The 18,730-nt window shown below is 48.0% G+C and overlaps 1 protein-coding gene across 2 annotated transcripts; it reads left to right on the top strand.

The window, feature by feature from the left end:
- The first annotated feature begins 2,161 nt into the window (after positions 1-2,161).
- Positions 2,162-16,089, top strand: LOC129514641 (serpin B8-like). 2 transcript variants are annotated; one of them, XM_055333392.1, is made up of 7 exons: positions 2,162-2,398; positions 6,676-6,853; positions 8,212-8,349; positions 10,058-10,175; positions 12,177-12,319; positions 13,638-13,790; positions 15,567-16,089. In XM_055333392.1, exons 1-7 carry the CDS (start codon positions 2,202-2,204, stop codon positions 15,969-15,971), a joined length of 1,332 nt encoding a protein of 443 aa, XP_055189367.1. In that variant the 5' UTR covers positions 2,162-2,201; the 3' UTR covers positions 15,972-16,089. The 2 variants fall into 2 exon arrangements, with proteins under 2 accessions (XP_055189367.1, XP_055189368.1); XM_055333393.1 differs by lacking the exons at positions 2,162-2,398; positions 6,676-6,853; positions 8,212-8,349 and adding an exon at positions 9,346-9,429.
- Positions 16,090-18,730: the final 2,641 nt, after the last annotated feature.

The following is an 18,730-nucleotide window of genomic DNA, read 5'->3' as shown; positions in this document are numbered from 1 at the left end:
AGTGTTGGGGATCCCTGGGTGGTGCAGCGGTTTGGCGCCTGCCTTTGGCCCAGGGCACGACCCTGGAGACCCGGGATTGAGTCCCACGTCGGGCTCCCGGTGCATGGAGCCTGCTTCTCCCTCTGCCTGTGTCTCTGCCTCTCTCCCTCTCACTGTGTGCCTATCATAAAGTAAAATAAAAATTTAAAAAAAAATAAAAAGTCTAGTGTTCCAATGTACTGATCTCTCCTGTGATGCTAAGTGGCTGACACTAGTAGAACACCTACAGTAAAAAAAGTGTTGTGAAAAAAAAATGTTTTTTTAAATTCATGAGAGACACGGAGAGAGAGAGGCAGACACAGGCAGAGAGAGAAGCAGGCTCCCTGTGGGGAGCCCACTGCAGGACTCAATTCCAGGACCCCAGGATCAGGACCTGAGCCAAAGGCAGATGTTCAACCACTGAGCCCCCCAGGTGCCCCTAGAAAGTTTTTTTTTTTTTTTAATGCCATTGACTGATTGCCTTTAGGTAAAGGTATTGTTAGGTTTTTTAGTAACTAAATGGAAATGAGACCACCAAGGCAAGCGAGGGTCCGAGAACAGATTTTATTGCAGGCACCCTCGGGCGAGGTTCCGCGACTCACAGAGGGGAAGAGTGAGTCGGGGAAGTCGTGCCAAGACAAGGTGGCAGGGGGTTTACATAACGTTGTAAGGCAGAACGGTTTCCTATTGGTCGGCTCATATGCAAAGGAAGGATTGCAATCCAACCAGAGTGACCCTCACTATGCAAAGGAAGGATTGCAATTCGGTCAGTCAAAGGTGACTTCCTCCTCTGGGGTTTGAAGGGCATTGGGTCCGGTTGGGTAAGTCCAAAGGAGAGGTCTAAGGGTCTGCGTCAAGCTGTCAGCAGGTCATTGGTCCATCGGCGTCCCAGGTGGAGGTGGTGACAGGAACCTCAGCCATTTGGGGTATCCGCCATCTTGAGGAGTTTCTCTTCCCGCCTGGCCCCAACAGGTATATTTTAGCTATGAATGTGAAATCAACTGCTTGTGGAGGATTGCAAAGTGATCATTTGAGAACATCCATTGGGATGTTTTTCCATCGTGATAGGATTTCATTACTAGAAAAAAGATGTTAAAACTCTCAAACATGGGCACTTAAAAAAACTTGCAAATATAATTTTCTAAACTTCATGAAAGTCTTCCAAACAGAGAAGATTTGGTGGGCTTCTCACTGTTCAGATATGGAAAATACAAGTCGGAAAACATGAGTTTGCAAAGCCAATGATTTTCAGGAGGATAAATAGATTTTTAATACTTAGATTTCAACCAGACATCTTTGCATAGTTAGTATGTGAATGCAAATCAAATGTCAAGGTTTAGTCAGCAGAACCAATGATGATGACTTTATCCCATTTACAACCCATTTCCTGAGAAGCGTTTCTCTCTGACAGCAACCAATCCAAGTTTAGAAATAAACTGAACTTAAAACCTGGTCTTGGGACCAGGCCTGGGTGGTTCAGTGGTTGAGCGTCTGCCTTTGGCCTCAGTGTGTGTGTGTGTGTGATCCTGGGGTCCCGGGATGGAGTCCCGCGTCGGGCTCCCTGCATGGGGCCTGCTTCTCCCTCTGCCTGTGTCTCAGCCTCTCTCTCTCTCATGAATGAATAAATAAATAAAATCTTAAAAAAAAACAAAACTGGCCTCTAAGTTACTGTATTTCAAAGCGTTAAATTAAGGTTAAGACACATATTCAATCTCGTGAATTTCATTAAATCTTGAAATAACTTTTTGAGTACTTAAAAATGTGTATTTCTAATAAATGTTTTTCTTATTTGAAGTGTTCGTAGCGTTTATAATAGTACTTAGCCTATTTGCACATCTAAGTCTGAATACGGATACCAGAGATGCATGCTCGGGACGCTGGACTGAAGTCCTACCGAAGCAGTTTGGAAGCCAGGGGCCCTAAGAACCTTTACCCTCTGGCCTTGCTTTTGGTAAATTTCCAGAGTGGAGGGTCGCTTTTATTTTTTTTTTAAGGTTTTATTTATTTATTCATGAGAGACACAGAGAGAGAGAGAGGCAGAGACCCAGGCAGAGGGAGAAGCAGGCTCCCCGCAGGGAGCCCGACGCGGGGCTCGACCCCGGGTCCCCAGGACCAGGCGCGGGGCTGCAGGCGGCGCTACACCGCGGAGCCCCGGGGCCGCCCGTGCACCCGCTTCCGCGCTCATGCACCGAACGCGGAGCGCGCGGCCCGGGACCCAGGCGACCGCGGGGAGGCGCTGCTCAGCCCCCCCCGCCCCCTCCCGGCCGCGGGCGGCGGCACCCGGACGGCTGAGTCCGCCCCGGAAGCCCGGCCGAGGTCAGGGCGGCCGCCAGCGCGCAGCGAGCTCGGGGAGCAGCCGCCGCGGGAGCCGGAGCCGCAGGTACCGGGCGGAGGCGCGCGTCCCCGGGGTCCCTGGGGTCCCGGGGCGGGGGGGCGGGGGGACGGGGGGCCCGTGCCCGCGGGGCCGGCGGAGGCACCGAGCCGGGGGGTGGGGCGGACACGCCCGGGCCGGAGGCGCCCCCTGCGCTGCGCGGAGCCCGCGGGAAGGGAGAGGCGCCCCCCGACCGGGGAGCCCCCCCCCCCGGGAGCCCGGCCCGGCAGGTGCCCGTCCGCGCCGCGCCCCGAGGAGGCCGCTCCCTCCCTCCCGCCGCGCTTCCCTCCTTCCTTCCTTTGCCCGGTTTGTCTCTTCCGTAGTCTTTGCTCTCCGTCCTCCTTTTTCTTTCCTTCCTCTGGCCTTCAGTGGCCGCTTCTCCTCGACTTGGAAGCCGCTCCCTTGCCTGTTTGCGCCTGGGCGGCGGCCCCAGGAATCAGTTTAAGGGACTCCCCGGCTCCCGCTCCCGCTCCCGCTCGGGTGAGGCCTTGGGGCGCAGCAGCCTCCGCCGCCGCCTGTGCTGCCTTCCCGCCCCCCCACCCGCGCCCTCCCGCTGCCCTCGCCCCCTGGCACACGCCCTCCCAGTCCCCAGGGGCACCCCTCATCCTTGGCCCTTATCATCTTCCTCTTCCTACCTGCAAATACTGGAAATTCTTAAAAACTAGGCGAGTCGGGCACGTCGGGGGCTCAGGGGTTGAGCATCTGCCTTTGGGTCAGGTCGTGGTCCCCAGAGCTTGGGATCCAGTCCCGCAGGGAGCCTGCCTCTCCCTCTGTCTGTCTCTCTCTCTCTCTCTCTCATGAATAAATAAATAATCTTAAAACAACAACAACAGCAACCTAGGTGGGTTTCCCTGTAGGCCTCTCTGTACCTCGTAGGTTCATCCCATTTGCCTAGGATCTCTGGCAACCTGGTGCTAATGGCCCGGATCTCTTGCTCTGGGACTTCTCCCGGCCTCAGGAACCTGCCTGGACTCAGCAGCACCCCTCCCTGTCTCCCTCACAGGTTCCTAGGTACCTAGGTGCTCTGCATGGTCTACACATCTCAGATGGAATGTATCACCTTCCTCATTCCATGTGGCTCCTCAGATAAACCTCCAATGGTTCATGGCCGGCCCAAAGTGTCAATTAGCTAGGAGTCTGCTAAAAGATAAACTGAGGCATATTGAAGAGTTGAGTTCACTTGAGCGCAGATTAGTTCGAATGGGGCAGCATCCCGTCTGGCAGTGGAAGGATCTGAGGAGCTGTCCAGAATCGAAGACTTCTAAGCAGAAGGGGAGTGGGACTAAGGAAGTTATCCTGGCAAAACAGAGGGTTGGTTATTGCAAAGTTATCTTCCATTAGGGGATGGCAGGGGACTGTCAGCAGGGGACCTCACTAGGCGGCTCCTGATTCACAGGTTTAAGATCCCATTTCGGGGAGAGCCGAAACTGATGAAGTCAAGACTCTGGATCTGGGGCTGAGCATAAGCAACTCCACCTGGGGCCTGTTGTTTTTTTTGGCCAGCCTCAGTGTCATCCTTGACTCCTGTTCCGTGTCCCTCACGTGCCCCTCATGTGATGGGTCACCCGGCCCGGGCAGTGCCACCCTCCACCCTGCCCTGCTCGTGCTTCCTCCCTATCCCTCAGCCACTGCTCAATGGCAGTAGGCAGCCAGCAGCTTCCCCAGCCTTTTTCCAGGCTCAGTGGTGAGCCGCTGAGTTTCTAAAATCCAGTGTACTCATAGAAAAACATTTGTTTAAAAACCATACCTGGGATCCCTGGGTGGCGCAGCGGTTTAGCGCCTGCCTTTGGCCCAGGGTGTGATCCTGGAGACCTGGGATCAAATCCCATGTCAGGCTCCCGGTGCATGGAGCCTGCTTCTCCCTCTGCCTATGTCTCTGCCTCTCTCTCTGTGTGTGTGACTATCATAAAAACAAAACAAAACAAAAAACAAAACAAAACAAAACAAAACAAAACAAAAAACCATACCTGGCTTTCCGGACCATAGCTCAAGGTCAGGCTTCTTGTCTCCAGCCACCCTATGTCACGCGACCACAGAGAGCCGGCGCCCCCGCCCCACATCGCCTGCCCTGCACCTCCTGCCACCTTCTTTCTCCTGCCAATCCCATCACCGCGGCCTAAACGTCACCTCCCCCTTCCTCACCTCCCAGAAGCTCTTGCCCAGCCCCTGAAAGCCAGCTCACCCCTCGCCTTCTCCTGAGCTTTTTAAAAGAGAATTTATTTCACTTCTCTGTGGGCTTCCTTAGGACTTTATAGATGATCCAGTTACAGAGCACAGGGCTGGCTTGAAACCACCCATCTATGTTTGTGTGGCTCCCTATAGGCTGGAAATCAGACCTTTCCACATTATTGTGTTCTTATGATGCAGTGGGATGGTGACACGGGTACCCAGGGGTGTTGTTTCATATCATGTTGAAATTCATCCCTTTTTAGATTTATATCGGGCAAATTCCTCTTTGTTTCAAGCCCAGCCCTCTCGAAAGCTTAATGTGCACATGAGATTGGGTCATCACAAAGTAATGGGGCATCACGAGGAAAGAGAGTCATAGGGTTATCCTGTTCTAGCTCCTGCCTCTTTTATGGGTGTGACCTGGACACACCCCCGAGGCGCCCTCGGGATAAGTGTGTGCCAGTGTGTCATCGCTGATGGATGGGGCAGATGCTGATGGGAAATACCCTGCTACTGACCAGCACCTGCCCACGTGGAAATGCAATGAAGGAAGAGGAAAGATGGAAGGACCCAGAAGAAGGCATTTGCCATTAGGAGCAGTTAAAATGTACAGTTGGCATTGGTGTGAATTTCCAGTACACTCCTTTGCCTGTTCAGGCAGGACCATACACATACACACACACACACACACACACACACACACAGCACTCACACGCAGCCGCCTAAGTTTAGGCTCAGGTAGGATCAACTCCAGAGTTGTGTCTATCACCTCCACTTTACCTAATTCTCTCCTCCTTTGGATCCCTTTGGTGCCACCTGTGCTGGGCCCCGTGCTGTGCAGTTTGCGTCTCCCTCGGGCTCCTAGCTGTTCCTTTTCTGAAAGTCCTCCAATGCCAGGCGAGGAAAAGTGCTGCCGGAGGTGGCCTGCAGGCAGGCTGGACACTGCTCCCTCATGGGACTTGCCCACTGCAGATGCATCAGCGTTCCCACACCTGCAGCCCTCGGGTTCAAGCCGAGCAGCTGAAGGTTCTGGAGAGGCTTCCGGAGAGGAGGACAGTGAGGTACTTCCACTGTTGTCCTCTAAGAAGTGACCTGTGAAGTATAGCATACCGCTGTGCAAGCTTTGCCACTATTGTATTCTCTTGGTTGATGTTGTATTGATTGATTGATAGATGGATGGATTTATCCATTTATTCATTTTAGAGAGAGAGTGTGAGCAGGAGGAGGGGCATAGTGAAAGGGAGAGGATCTTCAAGCCAAGTCCCTGCTGAGCGGAGCCTGACACAGGGCGGGGGGTGGGGGTGGGGGACTTGATCTCAGGACCCTGAGATTATGACCTGAGCTGAAACCAAGAGTTGGCTGTTTAACCTCCCGACCCACTCAAGCACCCCTTGGTTGATATGTTACATCATTTCTTTTAAACCTGAATTTGCACTGGTTGGGTCTGTTGTAGAATCTATATTTAGACTCCAACCTTATACTTTTTTTTTTTTTTTTTGGTTGGTTGGTTTGACATCACACTTTTTTTTTTTCCTTCCTAAATCAGAGACATCTTCTATCTCCTCTTAAAAAAAAAAGCCTTAAGAAGAAGCTTTCAAGGAACCAGTCAACCCTGGGGAGGCTCTGGTTGAAACAGTTGTCTCCCTGTCCTCTTGCACCTACTAAGCTCCTCTTTGCTCTCCTGCCCCTGAGACATCCAGGAGACCCCCGCCTCACCCAAGGCCTAAGGAGATACAGTTGCAGGGGCAGAGTCTGTGTCCTGCCTGCATTCCTTGATCCATGGCCTCGTGTCATTCTGACCTTTGCTTCTCTTGTCGCATCTCCTTCTCTGGCTCTGAGCCTCCTGCCTTCCTCTTAGGAGGACCCAGGAATTATGCTGAGCCCACCTGGATACTGGAGGAAATCTCCCTGTCTCAAGTCCTTGATTCAGTGAATCATATCTGCAAGGCCTCTAATGCTGTGCAAGATAACAAAGGTTTGGGAGGTTGAACGTAGCTGGCTGTGGGGGTGTGGTTATTCTTCTGGCCATGCCACTGATCACTGACAGGGGTGCTGTTGGCCAGATGACATAACGGTGGGCTTGGCTTATGTGCTTCCGTGTTGTCCTTTTGATACAGACCTTCCCTGATGGATGATCTCTATGAAGCAAATGGCAGTTTTGCCATCAACTTATTAAAAATGTTGGGTAGAGAGGACAGCTCGCGAAATGTGTTCTGCTCCCCTCTGAGCATCTCCTCTGCCCTGGCCATGGTCTTCATGGGGGCCAAAGGAAACACCGCTGCCCAGATGTCCCAGGTATGTGTGCCTGTCGCAGAGGAAGAACAATGGGTCGCTTTTTTTCGGTTCTTTCACAGAGCTGGTCATTTCATACATCACAGCAGCTGATGGAAGCCAGGGCAGCTGGCAGGTGGCTGGTGGGTGGCAGGAGGCACCCTGGTGAGGGAAAAAGAGCAGCTGGAGGCAGAAATGGGAATTGTTTCAGAACCTGCAGCCTACCTTGACAGCGCACCTGCAGGACCTTGACCAAACGAGTCATTATGTCACTTTTGCTACTAGATCAGAGCATCAATATGTGATAGCAAAGTGGTGACTTTGATAAGTCAGGTGAGCTATAATTCTGTCCCACGGGAAGTCCGAAAATTTCACCTTTGTTACATTTTAGATTTTTGCTAACGTCAAATACCCAACTGAGATGTAGCTGTTTGAACCAACTTTCTGTTAAGTGGGTTCTTTCTAGGGTATGATTAGGCATAAGCACAAGTAGAAAGCACCACAGTGTGGACTTTTGTCTCTGAAATCATTGGGAAGGAACGTGTAATCTGATTGAGCTGAAACGGGTCCCCAGGACCTGAGCTACAAAGGCAGTAGTGGCAAACACTTTAGGGAAGTAATCTCTAACCTTTTTGTTAGCTTAAGTTTCTCGGACAGTCCCAGAATATGGCCAGCGCCCAGGACTTCCCCATTGATAGCAGGGGTATGTGGGCACCTTCTGGAAGTGCCCCTGGGGATGGCAGCTGGGGGGGGGGGGACGGGCGGGTGGTTTCTTCCAGCTGCCTGGAGGAGGGAGGCTTTGGACGAGGGCCATTGGGAGACAGAGGAACAACCTTAACTTCCACTCTGACTTGACATGGAAGTCACAGGGTGGTCTGCAGAACATCTGAAATTGCTGCTGACGTAGTCTCTGTTGATTTCTGCTCATTCTTGTCTTCCCTGGGTCATGCCAGATTCATTCCAGCTACCTATTTGTTCTGTTGTGTCTCCCTCCTGAGTCATCACACCCGCCTTTCTAAGTGGGTCAATCTGCCAGGGCGGTGGTTTACGCCCTGGCACGATTTTGTCTTCCAGGGAACATCTGCCACTGACGGGACAGCTTGGTTGTCCTAGCTGAGAGGTCCTCCTGACATCTAGTGGTTAGAGGCTAGAAATGCTCACAATCTCTTAAAACACGGAGAATAGCCCCCCGCAATGAAGTATCTGACCCCAAATGCAACAGTGCCCAAGTGGAGAAGTGCTGTGGGAGAGTTAAACCAAACCCCCTTCAAGATGGGGGAGCCGTTGTGATCTTCAGTGCAGGGGTTGGTTTGGAGATAGCTCTTTGTGGGAGCAAGATGGCAATGGCAATGTTACAAGGCCCCATCCTTGTCTGTTACCAGGCGCTTTGTTTGAGCAGAGATGGAGATATTCACCAAGGTTTCCGGTCGCTCCTCGCGGAGGTTAACAAATCCAGCACTCAGTACTTGCTCAGAACTGCCAACAGACTCTTCGGAGAGGAGACATGTGATTTTCTTCCAGTAAGTTGTACTCACATATTGATGTCAAAAAAAAAAAAAAAAAAAAAAAAAGGCAAAAAAAGATAGACACTGCAGAAGAACAGAGATAAAGTATAATTCTGGTGCCTTAAATGTGCCCAGAATTGTAATCTTCTGTAATTTTGAATTTTATGATTGCCTCTGGTCTTTTAAAAAGTTGTTTTTGAGAGATTCTTCCCAAATGTCAACCTCAATATGTGCATCCTCCTGCACCCAGACCTGCCTCCCTGCCCCTTGACCCCCTATGTCGCAGTGACCACATCGTCCCCTGTGTGTATACAGCAGTCCCCAGTCTCACCTCTGGTTGTTGGGTGGTTCCTGCAGGGCCAGTTTCTCAAGGCCTCTTAAATGTGTCCCCTCTTCGAATCATCGCCACCACTGCCTGGGTCCAGTCCATTCTCACTGTATTTTCTACACCATTAAATTCTTTCCTGATGGATCTCTCCAAGTCCAGCCAGGTTCTCCCATACTAGTGACACAAGAGTCTTTTTAATTAAAATTGGTTCATAAAAGTGAGGCTTTTTGTCTGTGCACTTCCTATTTACTGAAGCCTATCATTCCCAAGCTCCCCAGTGCAGTAAAAGCCTGCCATCACGCAATAAGTGAGGGCCAAAAAATTATGTTGCATACTCTGCAGAGTGTGGCGACCTCAGATCAATGGAGTCATCTGGGCAAACCCGGCCATCTTCCTGGCCGGCAGTTCCAAGGATGCCTCTGTCCGATTCAAATACATCCCTGTCCTGGCTGCTGTAGAGGTCACCTGTTTGGGGCTTAAGTAGCATTGGAGAATGTTCTGGGTCTTCTAGGACAAGCACTAATGATCCCAGGAATCTTCTGGTTAATTGATGTTCATTTTTAAACGTCATCCTCATCTTTGAGTATTGTAATTGGGGGATCTTGGGGACACAGGGACTCACCTCCCCTTTTTGTCAGTTGCTTGGCTTCTCTTTCTCTCCACATTTTCTTTCTTCTGTAGAAGCTAAAATATTTGAGGACAGGAGATGGGCGGAGGATGGGAGCCAATTGCCAGGCACATTATATCTGAAACCAAGTTTTTGTGAGGTGAGTTATCTTTGGGTTTTCACGCATTGGGTGCAGGCCCTTCCTGACTTGAACTTACATTTCAGAGCTCATCCCCTGCCACTGTTTCCCCTAATCCACCCCTCAGCCCTGGCACCCCCAGGTGTGATCTAGGCCTATCCATTCCACTCCTGGAGGATCTGTTTCCACTATGCAGTATTCTCCATCGTTCACAAATTCAGACACCTGTGGTTGGTGTTGGTGACACAGAAATGGGTAAAAGGAAGTTAGAGTGCCTGGCAGACAGAAAATCAAACAGGAAGTCAGCATGGAGCAGAAGCATTGGACAGGACCATTCATGGGCTGTTCCGTGCATGCACACCACCATCTGCGTTCTCGAAGCCTTTGGAACTATGTGTGGACCTCTGTTGTTTCTCCCAGTGGCCCGTGAATCAGCTGGGGGCCGATGTCATGTGTCCTCCCTGGTGTTGGGCCCTGGGCAGGGGGTCAGCCACGGCCTCTGCGGTCTGCACACTTTTGCCAATCGCTTACATGAGTCTAACAGCGCAGGATGCCCCACTCAGAGGTCGTGCTTGAGGGGGAGCATGGTGACAAGTTTGTTGACGTGGGACCTGGGCTGAGCAGGACAGACCCGTACTCGTGTTCATAGGCCTACAGGGAATCCTGCCAGAAGTTCTACCAGGCGGAGCTGGAGGAGCTGTCGTTCGCCAAAGACACCGAAGAATGCCGGGAGCACATAAACCACTGGGTGACAGAGAAGACGGAAGGTGAGAGAGGCCCACCAGCCATGCGGCTGGGGTATTTTTCTCAGGTTTATGAGGTCACGGAGTGGTCATTTCCAAAAGCTACGTCAACAGAGTGAGAATCTCAGACCCTCTCCCCTTCTGGATTGTGCTGGAAACTGCCTGAGAAGTGCTTCCTGTTTGGGGTGGATGAACTGGGCTGGCTCAGAGGTTGGGACTGACACCAACCCCATTCTAGCAAGCTTTTGAGAAAGAAACAGGGATCTGCTGGGGGCACCGTCTATACTCAACCCTTTCGTCATTGTAGCTAGGGAAATAGACTCATCAGCACTATATGGATTCACTTTTTCTCCGTAACTGATGGTTCCTTTGCTGATGGTCCCCGTCAGCCTTCTGGGTGAGGAGGGGAAAGCCCTCGTTGTGCCCCGAGGTCAGGATGATGTTCGGGTTAGGTTGCAGCTGAGATGAGGCCACATTTCACATCATCCCCCTGTGGTGACGAGGACAGGCTAGTTTTGTCTATGGGGCTGTCCTCCCATTGTCACGTGACTGTGGTGGAATTTGCTTTCAGGGCAAGAGCTTCTCTGCCTTTGGTCCAGATTCTGGAAGGGCAGCTCATGAGGAACCTGCAGCCTCCCCTGCCCAGACCACCCTCTGTCTTAGCAGGAATCCTTCTGCCAGTGCTTGGCTAGAGTTCACAGGGGAAGGGCATGCTTTTAAGCACTCGGAGTACCTGACACAAGCTAGAAACTTCTAGAAGTGTATGTATGGGGGGGGGTGTTAAATCACATATTTCTTCATGTGCTCATCTAGCCTGCATTAGTACATCCGTTCTTTTTTTTTTCTTTTAAAGATTTTATTTATTTATTCATGAGAGACACACAGAGAGAGGCAGAGACACAGGCAGAAGGATAAACAGGCTCCCTATGGGGAGCCCGATGTGGGACTCGATCCCAGGATCCCAGGCAAAGGAGATGCTCAACCACTGAGCCAAAGGCAGACACTCAACCACTGAGCCACCCAGGCGCCCCACATCCACTCTGTCTTTATGGTGCACCCACTCCATGTCAGACAGCAGCTGAGCCCACGATTGTACTGAATGCCAATCAAATAATGATTGTGGGAAGGGTACAGCCTCTCACGTCCTCCTACGTTATATGTGCAGTGGTCTCTCGCTTTCCCGTTGATCCAGCACTGCTAGCACTTCACTTGGGGATGCCAGAAGCTTCTACATACATCACACTCCCTCCCTACATTACTCACTTCCTCTTCATCAGATTGACTACCATTGTGTTTCCCCAAGATATCAGCGCCATAGGGGACATTGGGCATCACCTTGTCCCTGGTCTCATTGGATAACTTAATTTGGGCCCCTTTATTGCACCCCTTAATCCCGTCCCCCCATTCACTGCCTTCAGGAGAGCTGCTTTCATCCATTTACGGGTCTGTATTCTTTCATCCTTCAGAAGCTTCTCCTTGCCTAAGTGAGATTTGAAGCTTAGCATAGAGCAATTTTCTCAACCAGAGTAGCCCCCAGGTGACGTTTGCCAATGGCTGAAGACATTTTGGTTGTCACAACTGGGGAAATGCTACTGGTGGAACATTCTACAATGTCCAGGACACTTCCCACAACAAAGAAGTATCTGACTTACAATGTCAGTAGCGGCATCAAGGTTGGCAAGGCAAGACTCTTGGGCTATTGGCTCAGCCACTTTCCACCTATGTGACGTTGGCAAAATGTCAGGCAAATGTCTTGACCTGAATTTCTAGATCTATAAATTGAGGGCAAAATGATAGCTGACCTGCCTGCTTTGAGATTGCTGTTTAGGGACAAGCAGTACATGTCATGTGTGTGCGCAGCACTACATCCCATCGCTCTTTCCTCAGACAGCCAGGAGGGCAGGATTCCAGCCTGGCTATCAGCCAAGCCAAGCTTCATATGTCAGGAGCATTGTCAGAAGAGAATGTTTATTCCCCTCCCTTCTCCCCCCAAATAGCGATAAACTTCTCTCATATTCTTTGCAGGGAAGATTTCAGAGATCCTGGGTGCTGGGACGGTTGATGCACTGACTAAGCTGGTTCTCGTGAATGCCATCTATTTCAAAGGGAAATGGCATGAACAGTTTGACAGAAAGAACACAAGGGGAATGCCCTTTAAATTCAACCAGGTAGGGAAGTATTTGTTGGATGCACTGCTACTACCTTAATGTGATATGCTGGGAAAGATTGTGGGTGAATAGGAAAAATAATTGATTTCATACTATATTTCTGAATGAATTTCATACCCCCTGTATATCTTTTGTTGGAGAGGGGAAGAGAAAAGGTAAAATCATTTTTATATTGACAGTTTTGTGTTCACATCCTTTGTAAACCGATTTGTCTTTGGCCCTATTATTTAGATCGAAAGAAAATGTCCTCTAACCCTTGGCATTATGTTTGTCCTGAAATATCACTGTATTGACGTAGACACCTTCTTGCAATGTCAGTGACAACTATGCCTATATATTCACTTATAATTCACAGCCATACAATTCTGAACACAAAAAAAGTGTTAACAGATGTTCAGGCTAATTTTGTCTTTATTTTTAGATCTTTTTAAAAATAAAAATTGTATATAAGGTGAGTGAGATGATGATTTGATGTAAAACATATAATGAAATAACTGTTGTGGTCAAGCCAATTAACATACACTTTCCTTACATGGTTACCGTATTATTTTTGTGATGAGAGCACCTGAAATCTACTCTCTTAGCAAATTTCCATATTCACTACAAGTATTGGTAACTGTAGTCATCATACTGGACATCAGATCTCTAGACTTAAAGCCTAACTTTAAAGACACTTTTGTCCCTTCACTGTTAAGTATGATAATAATTGGCGTCTAGCAATTAGCTTGAAATTTCACTTGCATCAACTTGATGATAGGATATTGCATGCAGATTTAAAAGTCTAGAATGCATTTGATGCAAGCTTTAGAAATGGTGGACACAACAAATCTTGTCAAGATCCCCTCTCCAAGAAAACCAAAGCCATAAAGCCATATAATTGAGCAATAAAAATATAAGTCTCTGTGGCCTATACATCTTTTCTAACCACATCCTTCAACCACAAAACCTGATTTTTAGTTAATTCTCCCCTTAACTTGGATAAATAAAGTTTAACTATAAGGTTGCTAGGAGTGTTTCTCTAATGCATCTTTTCAGAAAAGAAAAACACAACTTCTTCTGGAAGTAATGTAGGGTTTTGTCTCTCTCTATTCATCAATTTTATTCTCTCTCACTTGGTAATGGTTGATCTGCTGGGACAATAGCATGTTGTATTCGATACTAATATGTAAGAATGAAGATTTTGCATCTATCAGCTTAATGTGCAGAAATAGTAATTCTCTTCTCTGTACCTGGGGGTTCTGCAGATTAGATATATCTTATCTTTAGTAAGCTGTGCTCATTTTCCAGCAATCTGATTTTAATTTCGTATTTTCATTAGGAGAGAAAGACGGTGCAGATGATGTTTAAGCAGGCTAAATTTAAAATGGGGTATGTGGATGACGTGCACACTCAGATCCTGGAGCTGCCCTACGCAGGGGAGGAGCTGAGCATGGTCATTCTGCTGCCAGATGACAACACCGATCTCGCCGAGGTAAGCCCTCGCCAGGGAGTCTGAGCATCTGCAGAGACAGCTTGAGCCCATTTTTTAATGTTCGTCCATCAGATGGCATTTGAGGAATTCCAGTTGAGGGTTTTTAGGAGTATTGAATGAACAGCATTTCATGTCTTGGTGAACATGTGTTTGCATTTCTGTTGAGTATGTATCCAGGAGTGGAATTGGGCGAGGTCACATTCTGATGAAGCTGAGAAGAGAGACTTCAAAAATTCTAAGAATGCTATGCTTCTTTCTGAAGGGAGGGGCTAGTTGAGGTCCCAATAATTATTGAAGTAAAGTACTAGGCACGGACAGGGATTAATCTGGGCACTGTTTGTTTTCTTTTCTTATTTTTTTTTAAAGATTTTATTTATTCATTCATGAGAGCACAGAGAGAGAGGGCGGCAGAAACATAGGCAGAGGAAGAAGCAGGCTCCATCCCAGGACTCCGGGATCACACCCCAAGCCAAAGGCAGATGCTCAACCACTGAGCCACCCAGGGATCCCTGGGCAGTGTTTCTCAAACATGAATGTGCATAGGAAACTCCTGGGTGTCTTATTAAAATGCAGTTTTTGATTTGGGGCTGGGGAGGGGTGATGGTCTGAGATTCTGCATTTCTAACAAGATTCCAGGTGATGTAGATGCTGCTGGTCAGGGAACCACACTTTGAGTAGCAAGAGGCTCAAGTACAGCTGAAGAATTTTCTTTAGACAGGAGGAGGGGGCTCTCTTCCCATGAAAGAAAAGGAACGAGTTCATAGTGGGAGGAAATAAATTTGTAGGGAGGTCCTGACCAGTAGTGTGCTTATTATCTTGGCTCTCTGGGGATGGGAAAGGCTTCATATATAATGTTGCATCTGGTTCCCTTAGTGTAAATCCTCCCATCTGGCTGAGTTTAGGCTACTGAGGGTCTAACAGTTGACTCCTGCCAGAGTTACAAGCCGGCACCAGCACACAAACGCACAGGATGACGAGGGTGGGGCCTGTGCAATTGCCCTGGTTTCTCTTTGGAATCAAGAAAGCTCTTGGCATGAGTCGAGGGTGAGATCTGTCACAGCTGCTTTAGAAGAAAATTAGGAGGGTCTGGGAATTCGAGCTAACATCCAAACAACCATCACTATAGAGGAGCATCTGCCTGGACTCCAGGTGGTGAAGAGAAAGGCGAGAGGCAGTGGAAGCCCCTTCTTCCTTTCTTTTTTAACCGTGGCCAAACAGAGTGAGTGATGGGTCTTGGAGGTTTTGAAGCGAATGCCAGGGCAGGCCAAAGACCAACAAGAATGGCGGAAGCCACAGTGTTGTTGAACTCTCTGTTTCTGCTCTCACCTCCACAGAAGCTGAGTCTTCCTTCCTGTTCAGATGGTCCCTGGTCTTCCCGCTCTGGCCCATCAGAGTTCTGAGCCATTCTCTGTCTCTTTTGTCAGACAGTCTCTAATTCACTCTGACGTGCATCACACGCATACAATCACTTGGTTTTGAGAACTTGCCAAACTAAAGGACACTTGAAATGAGATTGGTACAGATAAAAAATAAAACACACAAACAAAAAAAAAAAAACCCCACAACTCCCGTCTCAGGTGTTTTTTGGTTATTTTCTTCATATAGCCATAAAGCAGGGAGAAAGATGAGAATTTGAGGGAAAAGCTTGGTATGTGTACAAGAGGAAAGTCTCTGTACATTGTCTTGGACCAGGACTCATCTCGTTGCCTGTCAGGGGGGTGGTGGGTGCCAGGCTGTTGTTTCTACGTTTTAAGATTTGGCTCCTTCTTACTTCAGGTGGAAAAAGCACTTACGTACGAGAAGTTCAGAGCCTGGACAGATCCAGAAAACATGACTAAGAACAAAGTTCAAGTTTTCCTTCCCCGGTTGAAGCTGGAGGAGAGTTATGACTTGGAGTCTTTTCTTCGAAGTGTAGGCATGATTGATGCATTTGAGGAGGCCAAGGCGGACTTTTCTGGAATGTCAGCGAAGAAGAATGTGCCGGTGTCCAAGGTGGCGCACAAGTGCTTCGTGGAGGTGAATGAGGAGGGCACGGAGGCGGCGGCGGCCACGGCCGTGGTCAGGAATGCTCGGTGCAGCAGAGCCGAGCCAAGGTTCTGTGCAGACCACCCTTTCCTCTTCTTCATCATACACCGCTGCACCAACAGCATTTTGTTCTGCGGCAGGTTCTGCTCCCCATGAGGAGGCGCCGTGGCTGTCCACCGCCCCCCCTCCTGCCCACCTGGCCTTCGGGCACATTCCTTTTGACCGAACTGCTGTGGTCATTTGAATGTCAAAATAAAGCGTGTGCCCCTGGGAAGTTTGTGAGTGTCCTTACCAAATATTCCGTGGCCCCTGCGAAAACTGAGGCGTCAAATGTGTGAAGTTGGGGGCGGAGAAGGCTGTGGCTGTTCTGGAAGGTTCAGGCAGCTCCTGGTTCTCATCGACTCTGCCCTCACCTACCTATCAGAGGATGGCCTGTTCTCATTTTTGCGGGTGCCCTGAGGAGCATGTCGAGGATTCGGAAAGCAACCCACTGAGTGCTTTCCCATCCTGCAGTGACCTCTAAGCTCTGCTCACCTCCACGGCCAGAGGCCAGAGCCTGGCCCCACTGTGTCCACAGCCAGAGGTCAACAGCACAGAGCAAACCCTGCAGCCTGGGTGGCTGAGATGAGGGGCCTCTCCCCTGTCAGTGTCACACAGACCACCTGCATGTCCCAGGGCTCACACTGTCCCCTGTGAAGACAACTCCTTCACATGGCCTTGCCATAAACCTTCAGACCTGAGCTAGGAGGCAGAGCTTGGAACCATGTAGTGCCATGTAGTCTCCTCCATTCCCTTTCCTTCTGAAGCACCCCATACACACACACCAGACACCTTCACATGAAGCACCGGCCAGGAGCAGTGTCCCTCTAGTTAACCACATATGCTCACGTGTGGCTCCAGCACATCGTACTTATGCATGGGCCTCCCTATGGTATTTTTTGACTTAAAAAAGGATTTGTAGGAGCACCTAGGTGGCTCAGCTGTTGACTAGAGGTGAAGCCACAGGACTAGAAAGCTTGCATCTTTTAGTTTTAATCTCATATCCACTTCTAATTTTAAAAAATCTATACCTTTATTATGGTATAATTTATCCAGAATAAGCTTTACATATTTAACATGTTACAGTTTGATAAATTTTGACACATATATGCACCCATGAAACCAAACCGAGGAACCAGTGGGCAGGTCCCAGGCCACGGGAAGTCCTGTCAGTTAGCCCTCTGAGGTCTGTACAATGACAATGAGCTAAGGAGACCTGTCAGCCTTTACTCAGACCTCTTGGATTTCCAAATGAAGGAGACTAGGGTTCAGGTTGGGATCCCTCTGTCCCCAAGGGGATCAGAAGCACTGTGTCAAGGTCAGAGTTCAGTGGTCTCAAATCTCTGGGCTGGGGGTAGCTCAGGAAGTAGAAATGTTTCATACCACAGCTATTCTATATAGCTGAAACCTGGCCCAGATGGGGTCTCAAAACTGCATAGGTCCTAAGAGGGCCCCTCTACATCCCAGGCATAACACTCAAGAAACTAATATGAAAAGTGATTATGATAACAGGACCCACTTCATAGAATTGTCGAGAGGACTTAATGGGTACATAAAGAAGTTGGAACAATGGCCTGGCATAGTAGTAGCCAACATGTAATGGGTGACTATCATTATTAGACAAGACTCAATAGCATTTTTGGTGCATCTAAAAAGCAATTGTTAGAAAATATAGTTAATTATACACTAAAAAAAAAGTTCTCAGCAATAGTAACTTAAGCAAGACTATTATGTTGAAAATTAAGAAATGGTGGGTGCTTGGGTGGCTCAGTGGTTGAGCATCTGCCTTTGGCTCAGGCCGTGATCCCAGGGTCCTGGGATCGAGTCCAACATCAGGCTCCCCATAGGGAGCCTGCTTCTCCCTCTGCCTATGTCTTTGCCTTTCTCTGTGTGTCTCTCATGAATAAATAAATTAAAATCTTCTTTTAAAAAAAGAAAATTAAGAAATTCGATTGAAAGTCATTAAAGATGGCCAAAAGAAGGAGACATTTTATATCATGAATGGAGAGACCTCGAGTTGAAAAGTCATCAGTTTTCCCCTACTTGTCCTATAGATGTAACATAATTCGAATCCAAATTCCAGCAATGTTTTCTGTGGAACTTAACAAGTATACTTAAAAATTTATATGAATAAGCAAAGGGCCAAAAATACCCAGCACACATCTAAAGAAAAAGATCAAGTTTCAGAGTTTTATAAGGTTTTAATAATATAGTGCAGTGTTTACACAGGGATAGACCAACAGATTAATAGCCCAGAAGCATACTCATTCATATACGAAAATGGGAAATGGGACAGAACTGGCATTAGAGGTCAACAGGGAAATAACAGCCCAATATAATGTGCTGGAACAACTTCCTACATAAAAGGAAACAAAATTAATTATTGAGAGATTAAATACCAAAATCCAAAAACCAAACTTTATAAACTTTGCAAGAAAATATAGCAGAATATTTTATGACTTAAGGGAAAGAGATCTTAAAGGATATCTGAAAAGCAAAACAAGGCAAACGACTGACAAAATCAACTACATTAAGATATATGTGCTTCAAAATACATTTAAAATACACCATAAAAATTATTAAAATGTAGGCTTAAACCAGGAGATGGGAGTTTAACATATTTAACCATTAATATGTTAAATTATAACATATTAATGGTTAACATATTTATATGTTAAATAATAACATATCTATATGTTATATAAACATATAATGTTTAAATATATATGTTTATATATTATAAATAATAATAACATATTTATATGTTATAATTTAACATATTAACGGTTAAATATGTTATGGTTAAATATGTTAAATATACAAAACGTATTTTCATATTTTCATGGAAAAGTCCGTAAGAAAATGACAAGCCAATG

Source organism: Nyctereutes procyonoides, unplaced genomic scaffold, assembly GCF_905146905.1.
Source record: "Nyctereutes procyonoides isolate TBG_1078 unplaced genomic scaffold, NYPRO_anot_genome, whole genome shotgun sequence".
In the NCBI taxonomy this organism is placed as follows: domain Eukaryota; kingdom Metazoa; phylum Chordata; class Mammalia; order Carnivora; family Canidae; genus Nyctereutes; species Nyctereutes procyonoides.
The sequence above is the reverse complement of the archived record's forward strand: the minus strand, read 5'-3'. Positions and strand labels throughout refer to the sequence as shown.